General features: G+C 55.4%; 2 protein-coding genes across 6 annotated transcripts in view; both read left to right on the top strand.

Annotated features, from left to right (window-relative positions):
* The first annotated feature begins 1,522 nt into the window (after positions 1 to 1,522).
* AP2M1 (adaptor related protein complex 2 subunit mu 1) lies at positions 1,523 to 7,681 on the top strand. 3 transcript variants are annotated; one of them, XM_044676508.1, is made up of 11 exons: positions 1,523 to 1,634; positions 3,248 to 3,513; positions 3,786 to 3,868; positions 4,283 to 4,288; positions 4,440 to 4,575; positions 4,682 to 4,823; positions 5,110 to 5,229; positions 5,312 to 5,447; positions 5,535 to 5,632; positions 5,997 to 6,108; positions 7,049 to 7,681. In XM_044676508.1, exons 1-11 carry the CDS (start codon positions 1,561 to 1,563, stop codon positions 7,181 to 7,183), a joined length of 1,308 nt encoding a protein of 435 aa, XP_044532443.1. In that variant the 5' UTR covers positions 1,523 to 1,560; the 3' UTR covers positions 7,184 to 7,681. The 3 variants fall into 3 exon arrangements, with proteins under 3 accessions (XP_044532443.1, XP_044532442.1, XP_044532444.1); XM_044676507.1 differs by having other exon boundaries at positions 3,146 to 3,513; XM_044676509.1 differs by lacking the exon at positions 4,283 to 4,288.
* A 1,311-nt stretch (positions 7,682 to 8,992) lies between these two features.
* The window catches only part of ABCF3 (ATP binding cassette subfamily F member 3), a 9,870-nt gene continuing 3,744 nt past the window's right edge, over positions 8,993 to 15,118 (top strand). Inside the window, exons 1-18 of one of the 3 annotated variants that reach the window (XM_044673254.1) lie at positions 8,993 to 9,066; positions 9,155 to 9,284; positions 11,139 to 11,218; positions 11,601 to 11,647; positions 11,877 to 11,974; positions 12,071 to 12,193; positions 12,293 to 12,559; positions 12,735 to 12,815; positions 12,901 to 12,960; positions 13,067 to 13,123; positions 13,212 to 13,234; positions 13,406 to 13,461; positions 13,580 to 13,780; positions 13,863 to 13,939; positions 14,338 to 14,382; positions 14,498 to 14,630; positions 14,837 to 14,925; positions 15,011 to 15,102. In XM_044673254.1, coding sequence (XP_044529189.1) covers positions 8,994 to 9,066; positions 9,155 to 9,284; positions 11,139 to 11,218; positions 11,601 to 11,647; positions 11,877 to 11,974; positions 12,071 to 12,193; positions 12,293 to 12,559; positions 12,735 to 12,815; positions 12,901 to 12,960; positions 13,067 to 13,123; positions 13,212 to 13,234; positions 13,406 to 13,461; positions 13,580 to 13,780; positions 13,863 to 13,939; positions 14,338 to 14,382; positions 14,498 to 14,630; positions 14,837 to 14,925; positions 15,011 to 15,102 — 1,732 coding nt within the window. In that variant the 5' untranslated portion in view covers position 8,993. Of the gene's footprint in view, positions 9,067 to 9,154; positions 9,303 to 11,138; positions 11,219 to 11,600; positions 11,648 to 11,876; positions 11,975 to 12,070; positions 12,194 to 12,292; positions 12,560 to 12,727; positions 12,816 to 12,900; positions 12,961 to 13,066; positions 13,124 to 13,211; positions 13,235 to 13,405; positions 13,462 to 13,579; positions 13,781 to 13,862; positions 13,940 to 14,337; positions 14,383 to 14,497; positions 14,631 to 14,836; positions 14,926 to 15,010; positions 15,103 to 15,118 lie in introns of those variants that run through there. The other 2 variants (XM_044673253.1, XM_044673255.1) reach the window with 2 other exon arrangements.

Raw genomic sequence — 15,118 nt, 5'->3', positions numbered from 1 at the left:
AGCCTCTTTCCCTCTTCCATACCTGCCCCCCCCCCCCACCCTGATGAGAATCTTTCAGGCTGAGGCCCTTTCCTGGCCTTCTTCCCTCCAGGGGCTGACCCCACCCAGCCCTAGGAGAGGCCTCTTCCTCCTTCCCACCCCCCCCCATCCCCCAGGGTGCCCTCCATCCCCATTGGGCCACTTCAGTCTTGTCCTGACCTTCTCCCCCCCCCCTCCTGATTTCCCCGAAAGAGTCCCCTGCCCATTCCTGCCGGTCCTTTCTCAGGAGGGGAACTGCCTCCAGGCTCTTTTCAGCTGAAAATATGCTGGCGTCAGGCCTTTCTGAGGCAGCTGTGGTTCTTGGGGCAAAGCTCCGGGGCTGGCTCTCAGTTTCAGTCTCTTCCCTGAGGCCCCTCTCCCCTGGGGCGATGGCCCCCAGCCTTCCTCCTCCTGCCTCTGGGTTGGTCTGTCTCCCATCATTCCCTCTTTTTCCCAGTGCCTCACCGGCCATTTAGCAGGTCTCTGAGAGCTCCTTGTGTGTGGGGGGAGGGGGAAGGAGCCAATGCCAGGCTTCATCTGAGAGAGGACGAGTAAAGTGGACCAGACTGCAGCCATTTCTGCACCCCAGGCCCCTCTGTAAGCAGCAGGACCCAGAAACCATCAGAGAAACCATAGCATTTTAGGGCCAGGAAAGGTCTTTTACATTACTAGCCTAATTTAATCCTCCCATTGTACAGGTTAATAAATTGAGGCCCAAAGAGGTGGCCCTGGGGACAGCAGTGGGAGGCAGGTAGTCAGTGACTTGTTGGCCATGGGCCTTCTGGCCTCTTGCCAACAGCTTCCCAGGGTCCTAGCTGCCTCTTTAGCCCCGAACATACATGTTTCCTAGTCTGAGCTGTCAGAATCGGGGTCAAGGCCTCCGGCTCTGGAGCAGCAGTCACTCCTTCCCTCCCTCTCAGTCCCTAGAAACTAGGGAACACCGCCTCCTTCGTCTGATAATTCTAATAAGCTGCTTAAGTGACTGCCCTGTTAGGGGCGTCACCCCATGGTGCCCAGGCAGAGGCCTCTCTAATCTGCCCTGCCCACTGTCCCCAGTGCTGCTCAGGCTTGAAACGTGGGTGCCCTCGATGTTCCTGGGACGGGGGCAGGGTGCTTCCTTGGCAACTGAGACTAAGGCAAAGGAGATTCTGTGCCCCGAACCCTCCCACAAGAAAGCTGGGGAGCAAAGAGGGGTAAGGTTTTGGGGGAGTAAGGGGTGCTGGCCACAGATGCCGGCTTCTCCTGTGGGCCTATGACAACTCAAAGACAACCCAGACCAGGACTCTGAGGCTGGGGGTGTCACGTGTAACAAGTGCCAAGCAGGACTGGCATCCAGAGCTTCTGATTTGAGTCAGGTCTCTTCCCTGCTCCGCTCTCCAGTAGGCAGCAGCAGGGGCACCTCCCCTGGCCTCTTCCCTCTGCCCTCTTCATGCTTCCCTTAATAAGGTTGTGGAGCCCTGAGCGGGGACCTCACCTCCTCCCCACCTCCCCTTCCCTAGGTCTGTTCTTAGCGCCATGGGCAGAGGAGACTGAGTGGCCACCATGATCGGAGGGCTGTTCATCTACAACCACAAGGGGGAGGTGCTCATCTCCCGGGTCTACCGAGATGACATCGGGTGAGTGTGCCCCGAGAACCCCCAGCATGTGGGTGCAGCTCCCTCCCCACAGAGGGCCCAGCCTGGCCCCCACTGACCCTGTCACGGTGCTAGCATGTACGTGCCGGCCAGTGCCCGCCAGCTGGGAATCTTCTCGAGGTCCTTGAAGAGCTTCTCCTCCTGGGAGTGAGCCGGGCAGGAGGGCTTGGAAGCATGGAGCCTGGGCCCAGGTTTGCTGCTCTGGAGGGTCTTTGTTGAGGGGAGCAGAATCCAGTGGCCAGGATGTGGCTGCCAGGACACCTACCAGGCATTCCCACAGCTTTGCAAGAGCTTGCCCAGAGTACTCTAGGCTGCTTGGCAAGGCCTTCAGAGACACCGGCTGGCCTGCTGCTGCAGTTCCTCCCTTCTCAGAAGGGCCAGGTAGAGGCTACCCCAAGGATGGCAAGGCTGGCAACAAAGGACTCTCGGGGAACTGAGGACCAATAAGAGTTAGAAGAACCCTCAGGGCCAGACAGGGCAAGGCACTTGCCCAAGGTCACTCAGGTAGCAAGCATAGAGGAAAGAGTCTTGAACCTGAAGTCATAGCACTGGTTGTGTGACCTTGGGCAAGTCACCCAAACCCATTTTCTCCTCTGTAAAAGTGAGGAAGAAGGTAGGTGATCTCTGAGGGCCCTTCTAGGCCTGGCTTCCCTGGCTCAGGCAGTCCAGTTAGAGGGATCTGACCGCCAGTGGAGCTACTTCTAAAACCCTCGCCAGGACCCACTGCTGTAAGCTGATCTCTTCTCTGGGGGTGCCCAGCTCCAGCCCAGGGCTAGGCTCCCCCGTACACTGCGATGTGGTGAAGTCAGTGCGGCAGTGGGTGCTAAGAGGGGTCAGCAGTTGCTTTGACTTGCGAGGCTCAAGGAACATTTGTTTTGCCCACCCCGATGGCCTTGCTGCCCTCTGCATGCCAGGCCCTTGCTGGGCATCCTCGTCTCTCTCCAAGGCCTCTGCCTGAGCCTGATTGGTGCACCTCCTTTGTCTGCGTGTCTGTGTGTCTGGGTGTCTGTCTAACCCTTTCTCTTGTTGCTGTCACTATTCTCCTCGCTGGCATCATTTTTCTCATCCCATCTCATTGGCTGCCATAGCAATAGGTAAGCGGCCTGCCAGCTGCAGCCTTTGGCATAGGTGGGCATGGGGCATCTTGCCCACAACCCTGACTTTTGACCTTCCTCTTCCCTCTCCCTCCACTTGCCCAGGAATCAAATCCCGATCCAGGTTGGCTCTGGGTGGCCCCCTCCCCTCCCCAGATGGTGGGCCACCTCTTTGGCCCTTTGGGGGCCAGCTAACAAGATGGCCTCTAGGAGAGCCATTTGGATTGTTCATCTTTTCCTCCATAGAGTTTTCTTGGGCAAGCTGAATGTCCGTTTCACCAGGGAGATGGGGCTGGCACCTAGCGGGGGACTTAGGCCCAGGCCTGGCAGTCACATACTGTTGGGCCTGCCCTTCTCTAGTCCCGTGACCCTAGCAAGAAGGGTGGCCGCTCTTGTGAGGGAGGGCCGGGGGCTGGTGGCAGCTGGGGTGGCGCCCCGGACCGATGCCCTGCCAAGCCCTGAGCAGCCTCTGTGCTCCCCCTCCTGGCTTCCCCTCCCCAGGCGAAACGCCGTGGACGCCTTCCGCGTCAACGTGATCCACGCGAGGCAGCAGGTGCGCTCCCCGGTCACCAACATCGCCCGCACCAGCTTCTTCCATGTCAAGCGATCCAACATCTGGCTGGCGGCTGTCACCAAGCAAAATGTCAACGCCGCCATGGTCTTCGAGTTCCTCTACAAGATGTGTGATGTCATGGCGGCCTACTTTGGCAAGATCAGTGAGGAAAACATCAAGAACAACTTTGTGCTCATCTACGAGCTGCTGGATGGTGAGGGGGGCTGGGGAGCCCCAGAACGCGCTGTCACTCCACTCAGGGGAAACCTCTCGGGTCCGTGCCCCTTTCTGGTTTCCAGGGCCAAGGGCTGCCCGCCTGCCTGTTCTTTGGCTTTGGAGCATGTTTCCCTGCCAAAATATCAGCCCCAAGAAAAAGCCACCAAGCTGGTGCCTCTGGGAGCCACTCAGGGGTGCTTATGCCCAGCCAGCCCTGGGTAGGGAGGAGGGGAGCCTGTACACTAAGGGCCAGTGTTTTCTCCCCCACAGAGATCCTGGACTTCGGCTACCCACAGAACTCCGAGACTGGGGCTCTGAAGACCTTCATCACTCAGCAAGGCATTAAGAGCCAGGTACGGTACCAGAGCTACTCAGGGTTTGAAAGTGCTGAGCTGGTCCAGTTGCCATGATTACTGGCTCTTCTGAGAGGCTGCTTGGCCTTCTCCCAGTCCAAGGGAGATCAGCTGAGTCGCCATCCCTATTTCAAAGAATCCAGGCATAGCTCTCTTCTTCCTGGCATGGGGAGGGAAGAGGAAGCCCAGCCCTTGGGGCCTGGCCAGGGGAGGGAAGAGGCCCTTAGGCCACCAGAGCCTCCTGGCCCTAGGTAATTGCTTTTCTGTGGCTTGGCCTGGGGGCCCCAGGGTTGGTGAGCCAGTGAGTGCCCCTCTGGGGCTGCGCCTGACCTGCTCCTCTTCTTTCCTCTTTCCTTCTGTTCCCATATGGATTCTCTCCGGGGACTCTTCCTGTCCCCCATGGCCTTTCTTAAGCATCAGGTAAGCCGCGGGTGCCTCGGCTTCCTTCCTCAAACTCTGCCTGGCTCCTCCTGGATTTGGGAGGCGGGTGGGCAGGATTCAAGGGAGACTCGGGTTGGAGTTGGGGCTGGCACTGAGCTTCCTGTGACCCCTCCCCACCTCCTCCATCCAGACAAAGGAAGAACAGTCTCAAATCACCAGCCAGGTGACAGGGCAGATCGGTTGGCGCCGTGAGGGCATCAAATATCGTCGGAACGAGCTCTTCCTGGATGTGCTGGAGAGCGTCAACTTGCTCATGTCTCCTCAAGGTGAGGGCAGGCCTCGGAGGTGGGCCCTGGCCTGGACCCCTTGCTTTTGAAAGTTGCTCTCCAGACAGCCTGGCCTGACTCTCCCTTTCCCTCTCCCTCTCCCCAGGGCAGGTGCTGAGTGCCCACGTGTCTGGCCGGGTTGTGATGAAGAGCTACCTGAGTGGCATGCCCGAGTGCAAGTTTGGGATGAATGACAAGATTGTCATTGAGAAGCAGGGCAAGGGAACTGCTGATGAAACAGGCAAGAGGTAGGCAGAGGCCCTAGAGGGGTGAGGGTGGCACAGGGTGCAGGGTTTGGTCTTTTGACAGTTCCTTGGTTACCGAGCCCCAGGGCAGCTGCCCAAAACTTGGGAGATGAAGTTCTTGGCTGGGCCCCTCACAGCTGTAGGCTAAGCTCTGGAGAGATTCTTCTCAGACCCCTGGACCAGTTTCCTTAGAAGGCCCAATGAGGCCAGTTTTTGTCCCTCTTCTTGTGTCTCCCTCCTGCCCCCCAGCCATTTCTTGCTCACACCTGGACTTCTACCTTTTCTGCAGTGGGAAACAGTCCATTGCCATAGATGACTGTACCTTCCACCAGTGTGTGAGGCTCAGTAAGTTTGACTCGGAACGAAGCATCAGCTTCATTCCCCCTGATGGAGAGTTCGAGCTTATGAGGCAAGTACAGCATTGGGTGGGTGGGGGAGGCTCCCCCGGGGCCTCCACTGCTTCCTGACTCCCCTGATCCTTCTTTTTCCAGGTACCGGACCACCAAGGACATCATCCTGCCATTCCGGGTTATCCCCCTGGTGCGGGAGGTGGGAAGGACCAAGCTGGAGGTCAAAGTTGTCATTAAGTCAAATTTCAAGCCTTCATTGCTGGCCCAGAAGATTGAGGTGCGGGAAGGAAGCTAGAAGGGAGATGGGGAGAAGGGAGCCCTTATGCTGACTTGGGGCTGATAATAATGGGCTTGTGACCCCCAGGTCCGGATCCCAACACCACTGAACACCAGTGGGGTTCAAGTGATCTGCATGAAGGGAAAAGCCAAGTACAAGGCCAGTGAGAATGCCATCGTGTGGAAGTGAGTGTGTGGTGGGGATGGGGGGGGGGGTCCTCTGGGCACACCTCTTCATCTGCATCGCAAGAATGCATCCCTCTGAATCCCCTTCCTTTGCTGCCTTGTCTCATCTCCCGATGCCTTAGTGTTCTATCTTAAATAATTCCCAAGCATATGGGCATTCTTCCTCCAATATTTCTTCAAGGTAAACCAAACAGGTGACATTATGCCCATTTGAAAGATAAGGCATTTGAGGCCTAGAGAATTAAGTGTACAACTTGCCCAGACTCCAAAGGCCTGGTCATGGTCACCTGCTGGCCCCTGATTCCCTTGAGGGCCCTTCCAGAGGGTGGCATAGAAGCAGCTGTCTCTAACTCTGTGCCTATAGGATTAAGCGTATGGCAGGAATGAAGGAATCGCAGATCAGTGCCGAGATCGAGCTTTTACCGACTAATGACAAGAAGAAATGGGCCCGACCTCCCATCTCCATGAACTTTGAGGTGGGTATGTCAGGGCAGGACAACTGAGGTCCTCAGAAGCCACCTTATTCACTGGGAATGAGGCCCAGCTAAGGCCAGTTAGAGGCAGAGCCAGGGTCAGACAGGACCCAGAGAGCCAGGAATATAGCAACAGAACCAAGCATAGGGGTCTGAGTGTACAGGACACTCTGGGTGAGACATTGGGGGGCTAAAGAGAAAAGGAAGCCTAACTTTCTTAGTGAAAAGTTGTCCTATCTACTCAAAGTTTTTGATCACTTGACATTAACATTTTAGAAGGAAATACCTCCCTACTTGGGCTCTGTAGGAACTTGCCCTGCCCTGCTGCATTCAGTTGCTCCAGGGAGCAGAGCAGCCCTGAGCTGCCACTTTGCCAGCCTCCTTTCCACCATTTCAAACTCCAATTGCATTGTAATTTTCCTGGCTTATTTATCCCTGCTTATGAACTTTGGAAAATAATTGAGGGCATTCTTGGGCTCTTTAGCCAGGCAGGCTCTGTAGAGAAACCAGTGGGTAGAAGCACCTTTTTGGGCCTAAAGTCCTTGCTAAGCTCACACCAGGCATTGCTACAATTCCTGGTTTGGGAAATGAGGCCCCTGGCAAAACTGAAGTGGGTCTTTGCACCCACATAGGCAGGAGGAAGGACTCTGGGAAGGTGCCATTCATTCAACAAACATTTATTAAGGTATCACTGAGGCCCAACCAGGCATGCATGCATGGGTTCACTCCCCCAAAGTCCCTGCTCAAAGAGTTTACATTCTCCTGGAGTGGTGGGGGAGCAGATCTTTGCAGCTTGGGAGAAGCAGGGTGAGAGACCCAACAAGTGGAAACATGAAGGTCTCCAGTAGAACGTGGCCCTGGGGCTAGGCCTTGAAGGGGTTCCACAGGCAAAGTCAAGGAGAGAGAGCAGGGCAGGCCTCCTGACTTCCTCCTTGCTTTCCAGGTACCATTTGCACCCTCTGGCCTGAAAGTTCGATACTTGAAGGTGTTTGAACCCAAGCTGAACTACAGCGACCATGATGTCATTAAATGGGTCCGCTACATTGGCCGCAGTGGCATCTATGAAACCCGCTGCTAGCTGCCCAGCCATGGTCTCACCTCACCAAACTGGGTGCCCCCTGGAGAGGAGCCTGGCTGGGCTGTCTGCCCCAACTCCTCCCTGTTGGTGTCTCCTCCTTCCTGCATCGCTGCACACCCCCTGCACAAGCCCCTAGACTAGGTCTGGACTGACCCTACCATGAAAGGGATGAACAGTGTGGTCCCTTGGGCTCCCTGGGGCCCCAGAATTTCCTTAACCCTCATTTCGTCCGTCCCAGCCCAGCACTGGGCTCTGTTTGAGTTTTGTGACCAAAGCCAGGCCAGGGTCTCTTGGGTAGCTGTGCCTCTGCCCCTCTCCCGGGGTGGGGGGGGCATGGGTTGCCAGAGCCCCCCGCCTCTGCTCCTCCCTGACAGGCCAGTAACTGCCTCCCGCCCCGGCCCCCCCTCCCTCCGGCCCCCTGCTTTGGGATAGTGTGAGCTCCATTTTGTACACGTGTGACTTGTCCAGTTATCAACCCAATAAATTCTGTAGAGCGGAGGTTCTGGGCCTCAAGTCTTGCCTTGGGAGGGTGGAAAAGGCTTGGCAGGGAGCTGCCTTCATCTGCTCCCAAAGTCGGGTCAAAACTGCCCGTGTTGGGGGCACTCCAGCTTGCTATAGGGCTGTCTGGGGTGGGTACAAGGGGGAAATAGGCTGCCGCTGGGGGAAGACCCGGGGCTCCGAGGAACCTCTGCAAAGTGGGGGTGGGTGGGGCAGCCCCACGTGGTCATTCCTTGACCTTTTCCTCACCACCTTTGGGATCCTTACTTGCTGGGGGGGGGGGGGGAATGGGGAGTGGCTAGTTACAGGACGGGGAGCTAGGAGGGTGCGTGTTCTAGACGCAGGGAGGGGTCCGCTTCCTGCCCCCTCCCCCCGCCCAAATGCTCTTTCTATTTGTAGCCCCGGCTCGGATTGCTACCGCGAACTTTCCTGGCCCCGTTTTCTCGCTCAGAGGGGCGCACCCTCTCGGCGGCAGATCTGGGGCTGGTTCTAGCCCAAGACTTCTCAGCTTGGCTTTATTGATTTCTCCCCCCGCCGCTAGAGGAGCCGGCCTGAAGTGGCTCCGCCCTCTTCAAAGGCCGGGCCGGGTCCCTCCGTACCTGTCTGACCTTGGGCCACCGGCTGGACCGCGCTCGCCCCCAGGACCACAAGTCCCAGGAGGTGCTGACACGGTTCACGTGACTAAGCCGGCCGGGAGGGCGTGTCCTCGCGAAGCATGCCGGGATGAAGAGGGCTGCCCGCCGTTGACTTAATCTCGCCCCTTTGCCCCAGCGCGAGCCTTTCCTCTTCTACGCTCCCTGACGCCACCGCGGCGCCAGCACGTTTGGACTAGGAGCGGAAGAAGGGGCAGAGGATGTGACAATTCCTGCACTTAGGCGCCTGCGCGAGGAGAAGGGCGGGGCAGAGATCAGCTGAGTTCAGCAAAGCGCGGGTGGAGCCGGGGCCGCTCGCGAGGATCCAGTCCCGGTTCCTGCACATGACGTTTGGGAAAGGGCGTCGAGGAGTCGGAGGGGGTGTGGCGTAGTGAGAGGCGACAGCGTGTCAGCGATCGCAGGGCGCCTGCGCGCGAGGATTTGAGAGTGGCGTTGAAAAGTCGGAAGGGGCGGGACGGAAACTGAAGGTCGGTGGCCTCACGGCGCCTGCGCAGAGGAATTAGCGCTGAGGAGAGGAGCCGGAGGGGCGGGGCCTGAGAATCGGCGTCCGTTCAGGGTCCGCAGGGCGCCTGCGTGGAAGAGGGGGCGGGGCGGGGTGTGCCAGGGGCTGCGCGTCGGCGTCCTCAGGGCGCCTGCGCAAAGCAGGGCCCGGCTGGAACATGGCGACGTGCGCCGATATCCTGAGGAGCGAGTTCCCCGAGATCGACGGACAGGTGTTTGACTACGTGACAGGTGAGCAAAGCCGGGACTGGGAGCGGGCTAGGGGCCGGCGGGGGCCCCCGGGTCGGCGCGTCTGACCTCCAGGTTCCTTCGTCCGCAGGCGTCCTGCACAGCGGCAGCGCCGACTTCGAGTCCGTGGACGACCTGGTGGAGGCCGTGGGGGAGCTGCTGCAGGAGGTGTCCGGGGACAGCAAGGATGGCGCGGGCATCCGGGCCGTGTGCCAGCGCATGTACAACACGCTGCGCCTGTGCGTACCGCCCGGGACTAGGGGGCAGAAGCCCGTGGGGGGTGGGGGGCGTCCTTTTATCGAACGGGAGCAGGGAAGCATCCCCCTTTATCATAGGGGAGGGCAAGGGACTGGGGACACCCTGTATCCTACAGAAGGAGGAGACATCTCCTTTATCATAGGGGAGAGAAAAGGGTCCGGGACACTCCCTTTATCACAGAAGAGAAGGAGACATCCCCTTTAACATACAAGAAGGGCTCCCTCCTTGTCATACCAACTCCTTCCTTCTTTTACCAAGAAGGGAGACTGAGCCCCTGAGAGGAGAGGTTGCCTCGTTTAGAGCAGCAGATCATTTGGTCCGTGTCCACCTCTACTTTTCAGTTTTACAGATGAGGGAAAGAAACATTCCTTCGTTTGGGAACTTAGAGATACTTAGTTCTGGTTCCTTCTCACCCTCTATTCTACAGCTAGGGAAGTAGAGCCCAAGAGAACATAGGGACCGAGTTTAGTTCTGACTTCACTCTCAATTTGAGAAAACTGAACTCTAGAGAGGAGGAATAAATAGAAAGTCAGAGGCTACAGATCTGGAAGGGAGCTCAAGAGAGCATTAGGTCCATTTGCTCTTTGACCATCTCACTCTACAGATAGGGACAGATGGCCCAGTGAGTAGGGAGGTCACATCTATCTTTGCATTTCATATTTGTATTACCAACTAAGTACTTGGCACACAGGAACTTAATAAATGTTTATTGACGTCTAAATTACAGGATTTAGATCTGGAAGGGATCTCGGACCACCGTCCAGTACAATTTAGCTCTGTTCTACTCAGAAAAACTCAGACCTACGAGGTTGACTTTAGAACTGAAAGGGAACCTAGAGATCTTCTGGTATCCCACCATTTGAGATGTTTGAGATCATACTGTTTAACCCTAAAAAGGAACCCAGTTCCTTTATTTTTTCAGACTCAGTGAGACAAAGTGACTAGCTCATAGCCACACATTAATAAGTAGCAAAAGTGGGTCTTGGACCCAGGTTCTTTTTCTCCAGTTGTATGCCTTTCTCCAAGATATTTGCATTCTTCCTTTAAATACTTCCTTAGCAGTCTTTTCCAGAATCTTCCTTTTTCTACTCTCTTGCCTTAAGAAAGTACTTTTCTCTCAGTTTTCTTTGAGCATTTCAGGTTCCTTCTTTGTCCAGATTACATCCTACCTTACAGGCCTCCCCTAGCTTTTTTTTATGAATAGAATTTATTTCCAGGTATCTCAGCCCCTCTCTCTCCTCTTCCCATACCATAGAAGGCATCATTTGTTAAATAGATGTGCATAGAGAGATTATGTCTTTTATGTTCCCATTTTTCAGTTCATTCTCTGGAGGTGAACAAGTTATTCTTCATATAAGTCTGTAGCTATGTAGAATGTTCTCTTGACTCTTCTCATTTCACTCTTCATTATCTTGTGAAGTTCTTAATAAATTTTTAAAAATCTCATCATTTCTTATGGAGTAACACCCCTCTTTCTACAATCTAAGCTAGTTGAAGGGAGTATCTCAGTTTTCATTTTGATGTCCCTACAGCCACATGTATAACAACAGGTTCTTAATAAATGTTTGTGAATTAGTAGCTATGTTCATAGGTCACAAAAAGTTTAAAAAAGAACTTTTCATCAGAGCCCATCTAGTACTCGGGGGGAAATGGCTGTTCCTATTTTCCCTGGAGCTTTGAAGGTTTGCAGTCCGCTTTTCTTAAAACAGCCATGGCTATTGGGTTTCAGGGGAAGGCCCAAGCCCAGGTCTCTTGATTCCAAGTTCAGCACTGATTACCTGATGCCTCTTACATCATACCTTTTCCTGACTCCACAGGGCAGAACCTCAGAGCCAAGGACACAGCCAGGTGTTATTGGATGCCCCCATCCAGTTGTCTAAAATGACTGAAAGTTATGGTAAGTGAAGGGAGTGTCTTTAACCTAGTTCCCACCTCTCCTTATATCCTTCCTCAAGCCTATGTTTTGCCTATATTCTCACCCAGCCTGAAACCCTTCCCCATATTTGGGGGTCTAGTTCTCAGTACCTACCTCCAGTCCATTCTGTGGGCCATGGATCATTCCTGCTCTCACTGCTGCTTAGAAATCCTTGAGTCCTTTGTAATTCTTTTCTCTCATAGTTCCCCCTCCCATGGAGCCTCTCTCCCTTCCTTGAAGTAAATTGACATTTTTCTGGGAGCTGGAATGGGGTTACAGTAGGTTAGGGTCTGGGAACACGGGAGTTAGTAGTTAGATAGTATTTTAAGTGTGAAGCAAAGATGATTATCTGTCTTATTTCTAGATTATGGCAATAAGCTTCCAGGATTGATGAAGAGAGACCAGTCTTCGGTGAGGAGGGCAGAGTGTGGTGGAGGATAGTTCTTGTCTCTTTTGGGGTGTGGGGTCTCCCTCTGCATCCCAGAGTACCACTTGGAAGCCTTTTTGGTTGGCTGTCCCTGGGCCCTGCTGTGTGTTGCTCATATTGGCATAGAATATTGATTTGAGGGCTTCCCTGGGTTCCCCTGCTCCAGTGGGCATACTGGGATTGTGACTCTGGGTGTGTGTCTCTTGGCCACAGACAGTGAATGCTAAAAAGCTAGAGAAGGCAGAGGCTCGGCTCAAGGCAAAACAGGAGAAGCGGACAGAGAAGGACACCCTCAAGACAGCTAGTCCTCTGTGAGCCCCTTGGATGGGACTGGATGGGTAGAGGGGGCTCAAGAGGTAGGAAGAGGGCCTGGGAGCTAAGAGCAATTTCCTGTTTTACCCTCACAGAGTCTTAGAGGAGGCTTCGGCCAGCCAAGCTGGGAGTAAGAAGGAGAGTCGCCTGGAATCGTCTGGCAAGAACAAATCCTACGATGTGCGGATTGAGAACTTTGATGTCTCTTTTGGCGAGCGGTAAGGGGATCTCCAGGTAGATGGAAGGCCCTTTCTTGAGTCCCAGCCTGCTTTCTCCTTCCTCCTGATCCTTGAGGATATTGATCTTTATTCCACCAGGGTTCTCTTGACTGGTGCAGATGTGAACCTAGCATGGGGCCGACGCTATGGACTAGTTGGACGGAATGGGCTAGGCAAGACAACGTTGCTAAAGATGCTGGCTACGCGAAGCCTTCGAGTTCCTGCCCATATCTCCCTCCTACATGTGGAGCAAGAGGTGGCAGGGGATGACACTCCAGCCTTGCAGAGTGTGCTGGAGAGTGACACCTTCCGAGAAGGGCTGCTACAGCGGGAGCGGGAGCTCAGCACCAAGATTGCTGCTGGCCGGTGAGAATCTCATGCCCCACAACTGACCTGCATTGTCCCTTGGCAGAGGGAGACCCTCCCCAGATTCTTCTCTACCCAACAGGAGGAGACAGACTGCCCAGTAAGCAGCCTGTTGGGATATGGAGGAGGGGCCCCCATATCCCATCTATTCCCAACTAATTGCCTCTTCCCCCAGAGCGGAGGGCCCAGAGGCTGCCCAGCTTGCTGAGATCTATGCCAAGCTTGAAGAGATTGAGGCTGACAAAGCTCCTGCCAGGTACTCGGAGCCCCCTGTACTGTACCTTCTCTCCTATTTCCCCATCTCCTGGCTCTCTTCTAAATGCCTTTTTCTTCCCCTATAGGGCATCTGTTATTCTTGCTGGACTTGGCTTCAATGCAAAGATGCAGCAGCAGCCCACTCGGTGAGTGTCCTCCATGCCACCAGCCCACTGGACCCCTCTTCCCTCTTGGCTCGACCTTTCAACTTGGCCTCTCCTTGAGTTTGGGTCTCTTTCTCTCCCTCTGCAGGGAGTTCTCTGGTGGCTGGAGAATGCGGCTAGCCCTGGCCAGGGCCCTATTTGCCCGGTAAGTCCATAGGGTTTGTGGGGGGTGTGGACTTAGATATGGGGCAGTCAAGGAGACTGTGCCATGGTATCACTCCTCTTCTCTTTAGGCCTGATCTGCTTCTGCTGGATGGTGAGTCCTTGGCTAACCTTGGTTGGAGAGGAGAGGGAGTGACCCTGACATTCTCTGGTGGCTCCCACAGCTCCTGGGGGTGGGGGGGTGGGGGATGCCTGGACTTGCCATTCTTCCAGAGCCCTTTACCTCTTCACTCTCAGCTCTGGTTTGTTTCTTCTTTATCTTCAGAGCCTACCAACATGTTAGACGTACGAGCCATTTTGTGGCTAGAGAATTACCTGCAGGTCAGTGGGGCTGGGGGAGTCGGACAAATGAGGAGGGCTGGGACTCTGATTGGAACTTGTGGAGTCTGTGGCCCAACCCCCCTCCCAACTTGTGCCCACCTTCCACCTGACCCCTTAGACCTGGCCCTCGACCATCTTGGTTGTTTCCCATGACCGAAACTTCTTGAACGCGGTGGCCACAGACATCATTCACTTGCATAGCCAGCGGCTGGATGGCTATCGGGGGGATTTTGAGACCTTTGTCAAGAGCAAGCAAGAGAGGCTGAAGAGTCAGCAGCGGGAGTATGAGGCCCAGCAGCAGTACCGACAGCACATCCAGGTACAAGGGAGGGAGGCCTGCTCTGGGAGCCTGGGAGGCTGTAGCATGGGGGAGTCTCACTCCTGCCATTCTTCCCTCTCAGGTTTTCATTGACCGGTTTCGTTATAATGCCAACCGAGCGTCCCAGGTGCAGAGTAAACTCAAATTGCTAGAGAAGCTGTGAGTAAAAAGGGACCTGCAGCCATGGCCCAGCTTTTCCTATCCCTGGTCTTTTGTTTGTTTTTGAAAACCCTTCCGTCTTAGAACCAACGCCTAAAGAGCAGCAAGAGCTGGGCAGTGGGGGTTACGTGGCTTGCCCAGGGGCACACGCTAGGTAGTGTTTGGGGCCACATTTGAACCCAAGACCCTCCCATCTCTAGGCTGGCTTTCTATCCACTAGGCCACCCAGCTACTCCCAACCCTGTTTTTTTTAATTCATCGTTGAAACCCTGGTCCACACCTTGGGTCCTTTCCCCAGATCCCAGCTCTGGGACTCCTCCTACCCTCCCTTGTGAACCTGGGGACCATTGTCTACACCCAGAGTCATAGACTAAACCCGCCCCCTCTGTTTTCCTCAGGCCAGAGCTGAAGCCTGTGGACAAGGAGGTGGAGGTGGTGATGAAGTAAGTGCCTCATTGTGTCGGGGGGAGGGGGGACATGAAGCTGCTGCCCCTGACGTGGGTGTGAGGCCTCTGGGCCCCCCGCTGGTCTCACAGCACCTCGCCTCGCCTCTGCCAGGTTTCCCGATGGGTTTGAAAAGTTCTCACCACCTATTCTGCAGCTCGACGAAGTCGATTTCTACTACGACCCTCAGCACCCCATCTTCAGTCGCCTCTCAGTGTCGGCCGACCTGGAGTCTCGAATCTGTGTGGTATGACCGCAGCTGCTCCTTCCGTTTCTGGGGCCCCAGAGTGTGCCTGCCCTGGCAGCAGGCCCTCGGCTTTGCATGGGACAAGTCGGGCTAGCGAGCAAGTCTCTCCTGACAGGAAGCCGAGGCCTCCCCGGGCTCCTCAGCTCCAGCCCTTGGGGTAGCCGGGGGGACTCTGCCTTGTCCCCACTGAGGGCCGTGTCTTCCAGGTTGGAGAGAATGGAGCAGGGAAGTCCACCATGCTGAAGCTGTTGATGGGAGACCTGGCGCCGGTGCGGGGAATCAGACATGCCCACAGGTAGCCTCTCTTCCCCCCCACCCCCACCCCCATCTGCCCCTTTCTCATCGGTCAGTCCTAACTACCCCCCCCTGCTTCCCTGCAGAAACCTGAAGATCGGTTACTTCAGCCAGCACCATGTGGAACAGCTTGACTTGAATGTCAGCGCCGTGGAGCTGCTGGCTCGCAAGTTCCCTGGTGTGTGGGGCGGGGG

Source organism: Gracilinanus agilis, chromosome 4 (assembly GCF_016433145.1).
Source record: "Gracilinanus agilis isolate LMUSP501 chromosome 4, AgileGrace, whole genome shotgun sequence".
Lineage (NCBI taxonomy): Eukaryota > Metazoa > Chordata > Mammalia > Didelphimorphia > Didelphidae > Gracilinanus > Gracilinanus agilis.
This window is presented reverse-complemented; position numbering and strand designations above follow the sequence as displayed.

Excerpts from the sequence above, each read along its gene's own strand:
- AP2M1 (XM_044676507.1), top strand. The coding sequence starts at position 1,561 with ATGATCGGAGGGCTGTTCATCTACAACCACAAGGGGGAGGTGCTCATC. Across the intron at positions 5,230-5,311 it reads GGAGAGTTCGAGCTTATGAG|GTACCGGACCACCAAGGACA; the intron begins GCAAGTACAGCA and ends TTCTTTTTCCAG. Across the intron at positions 5,633-5,996 it reads GAGAATGCCATCGTGTGGAA|GATTAAGCGTATGGCAGGAA; the intron begins GTGAGTGTGTGG and ends CTGTGCCTATAG.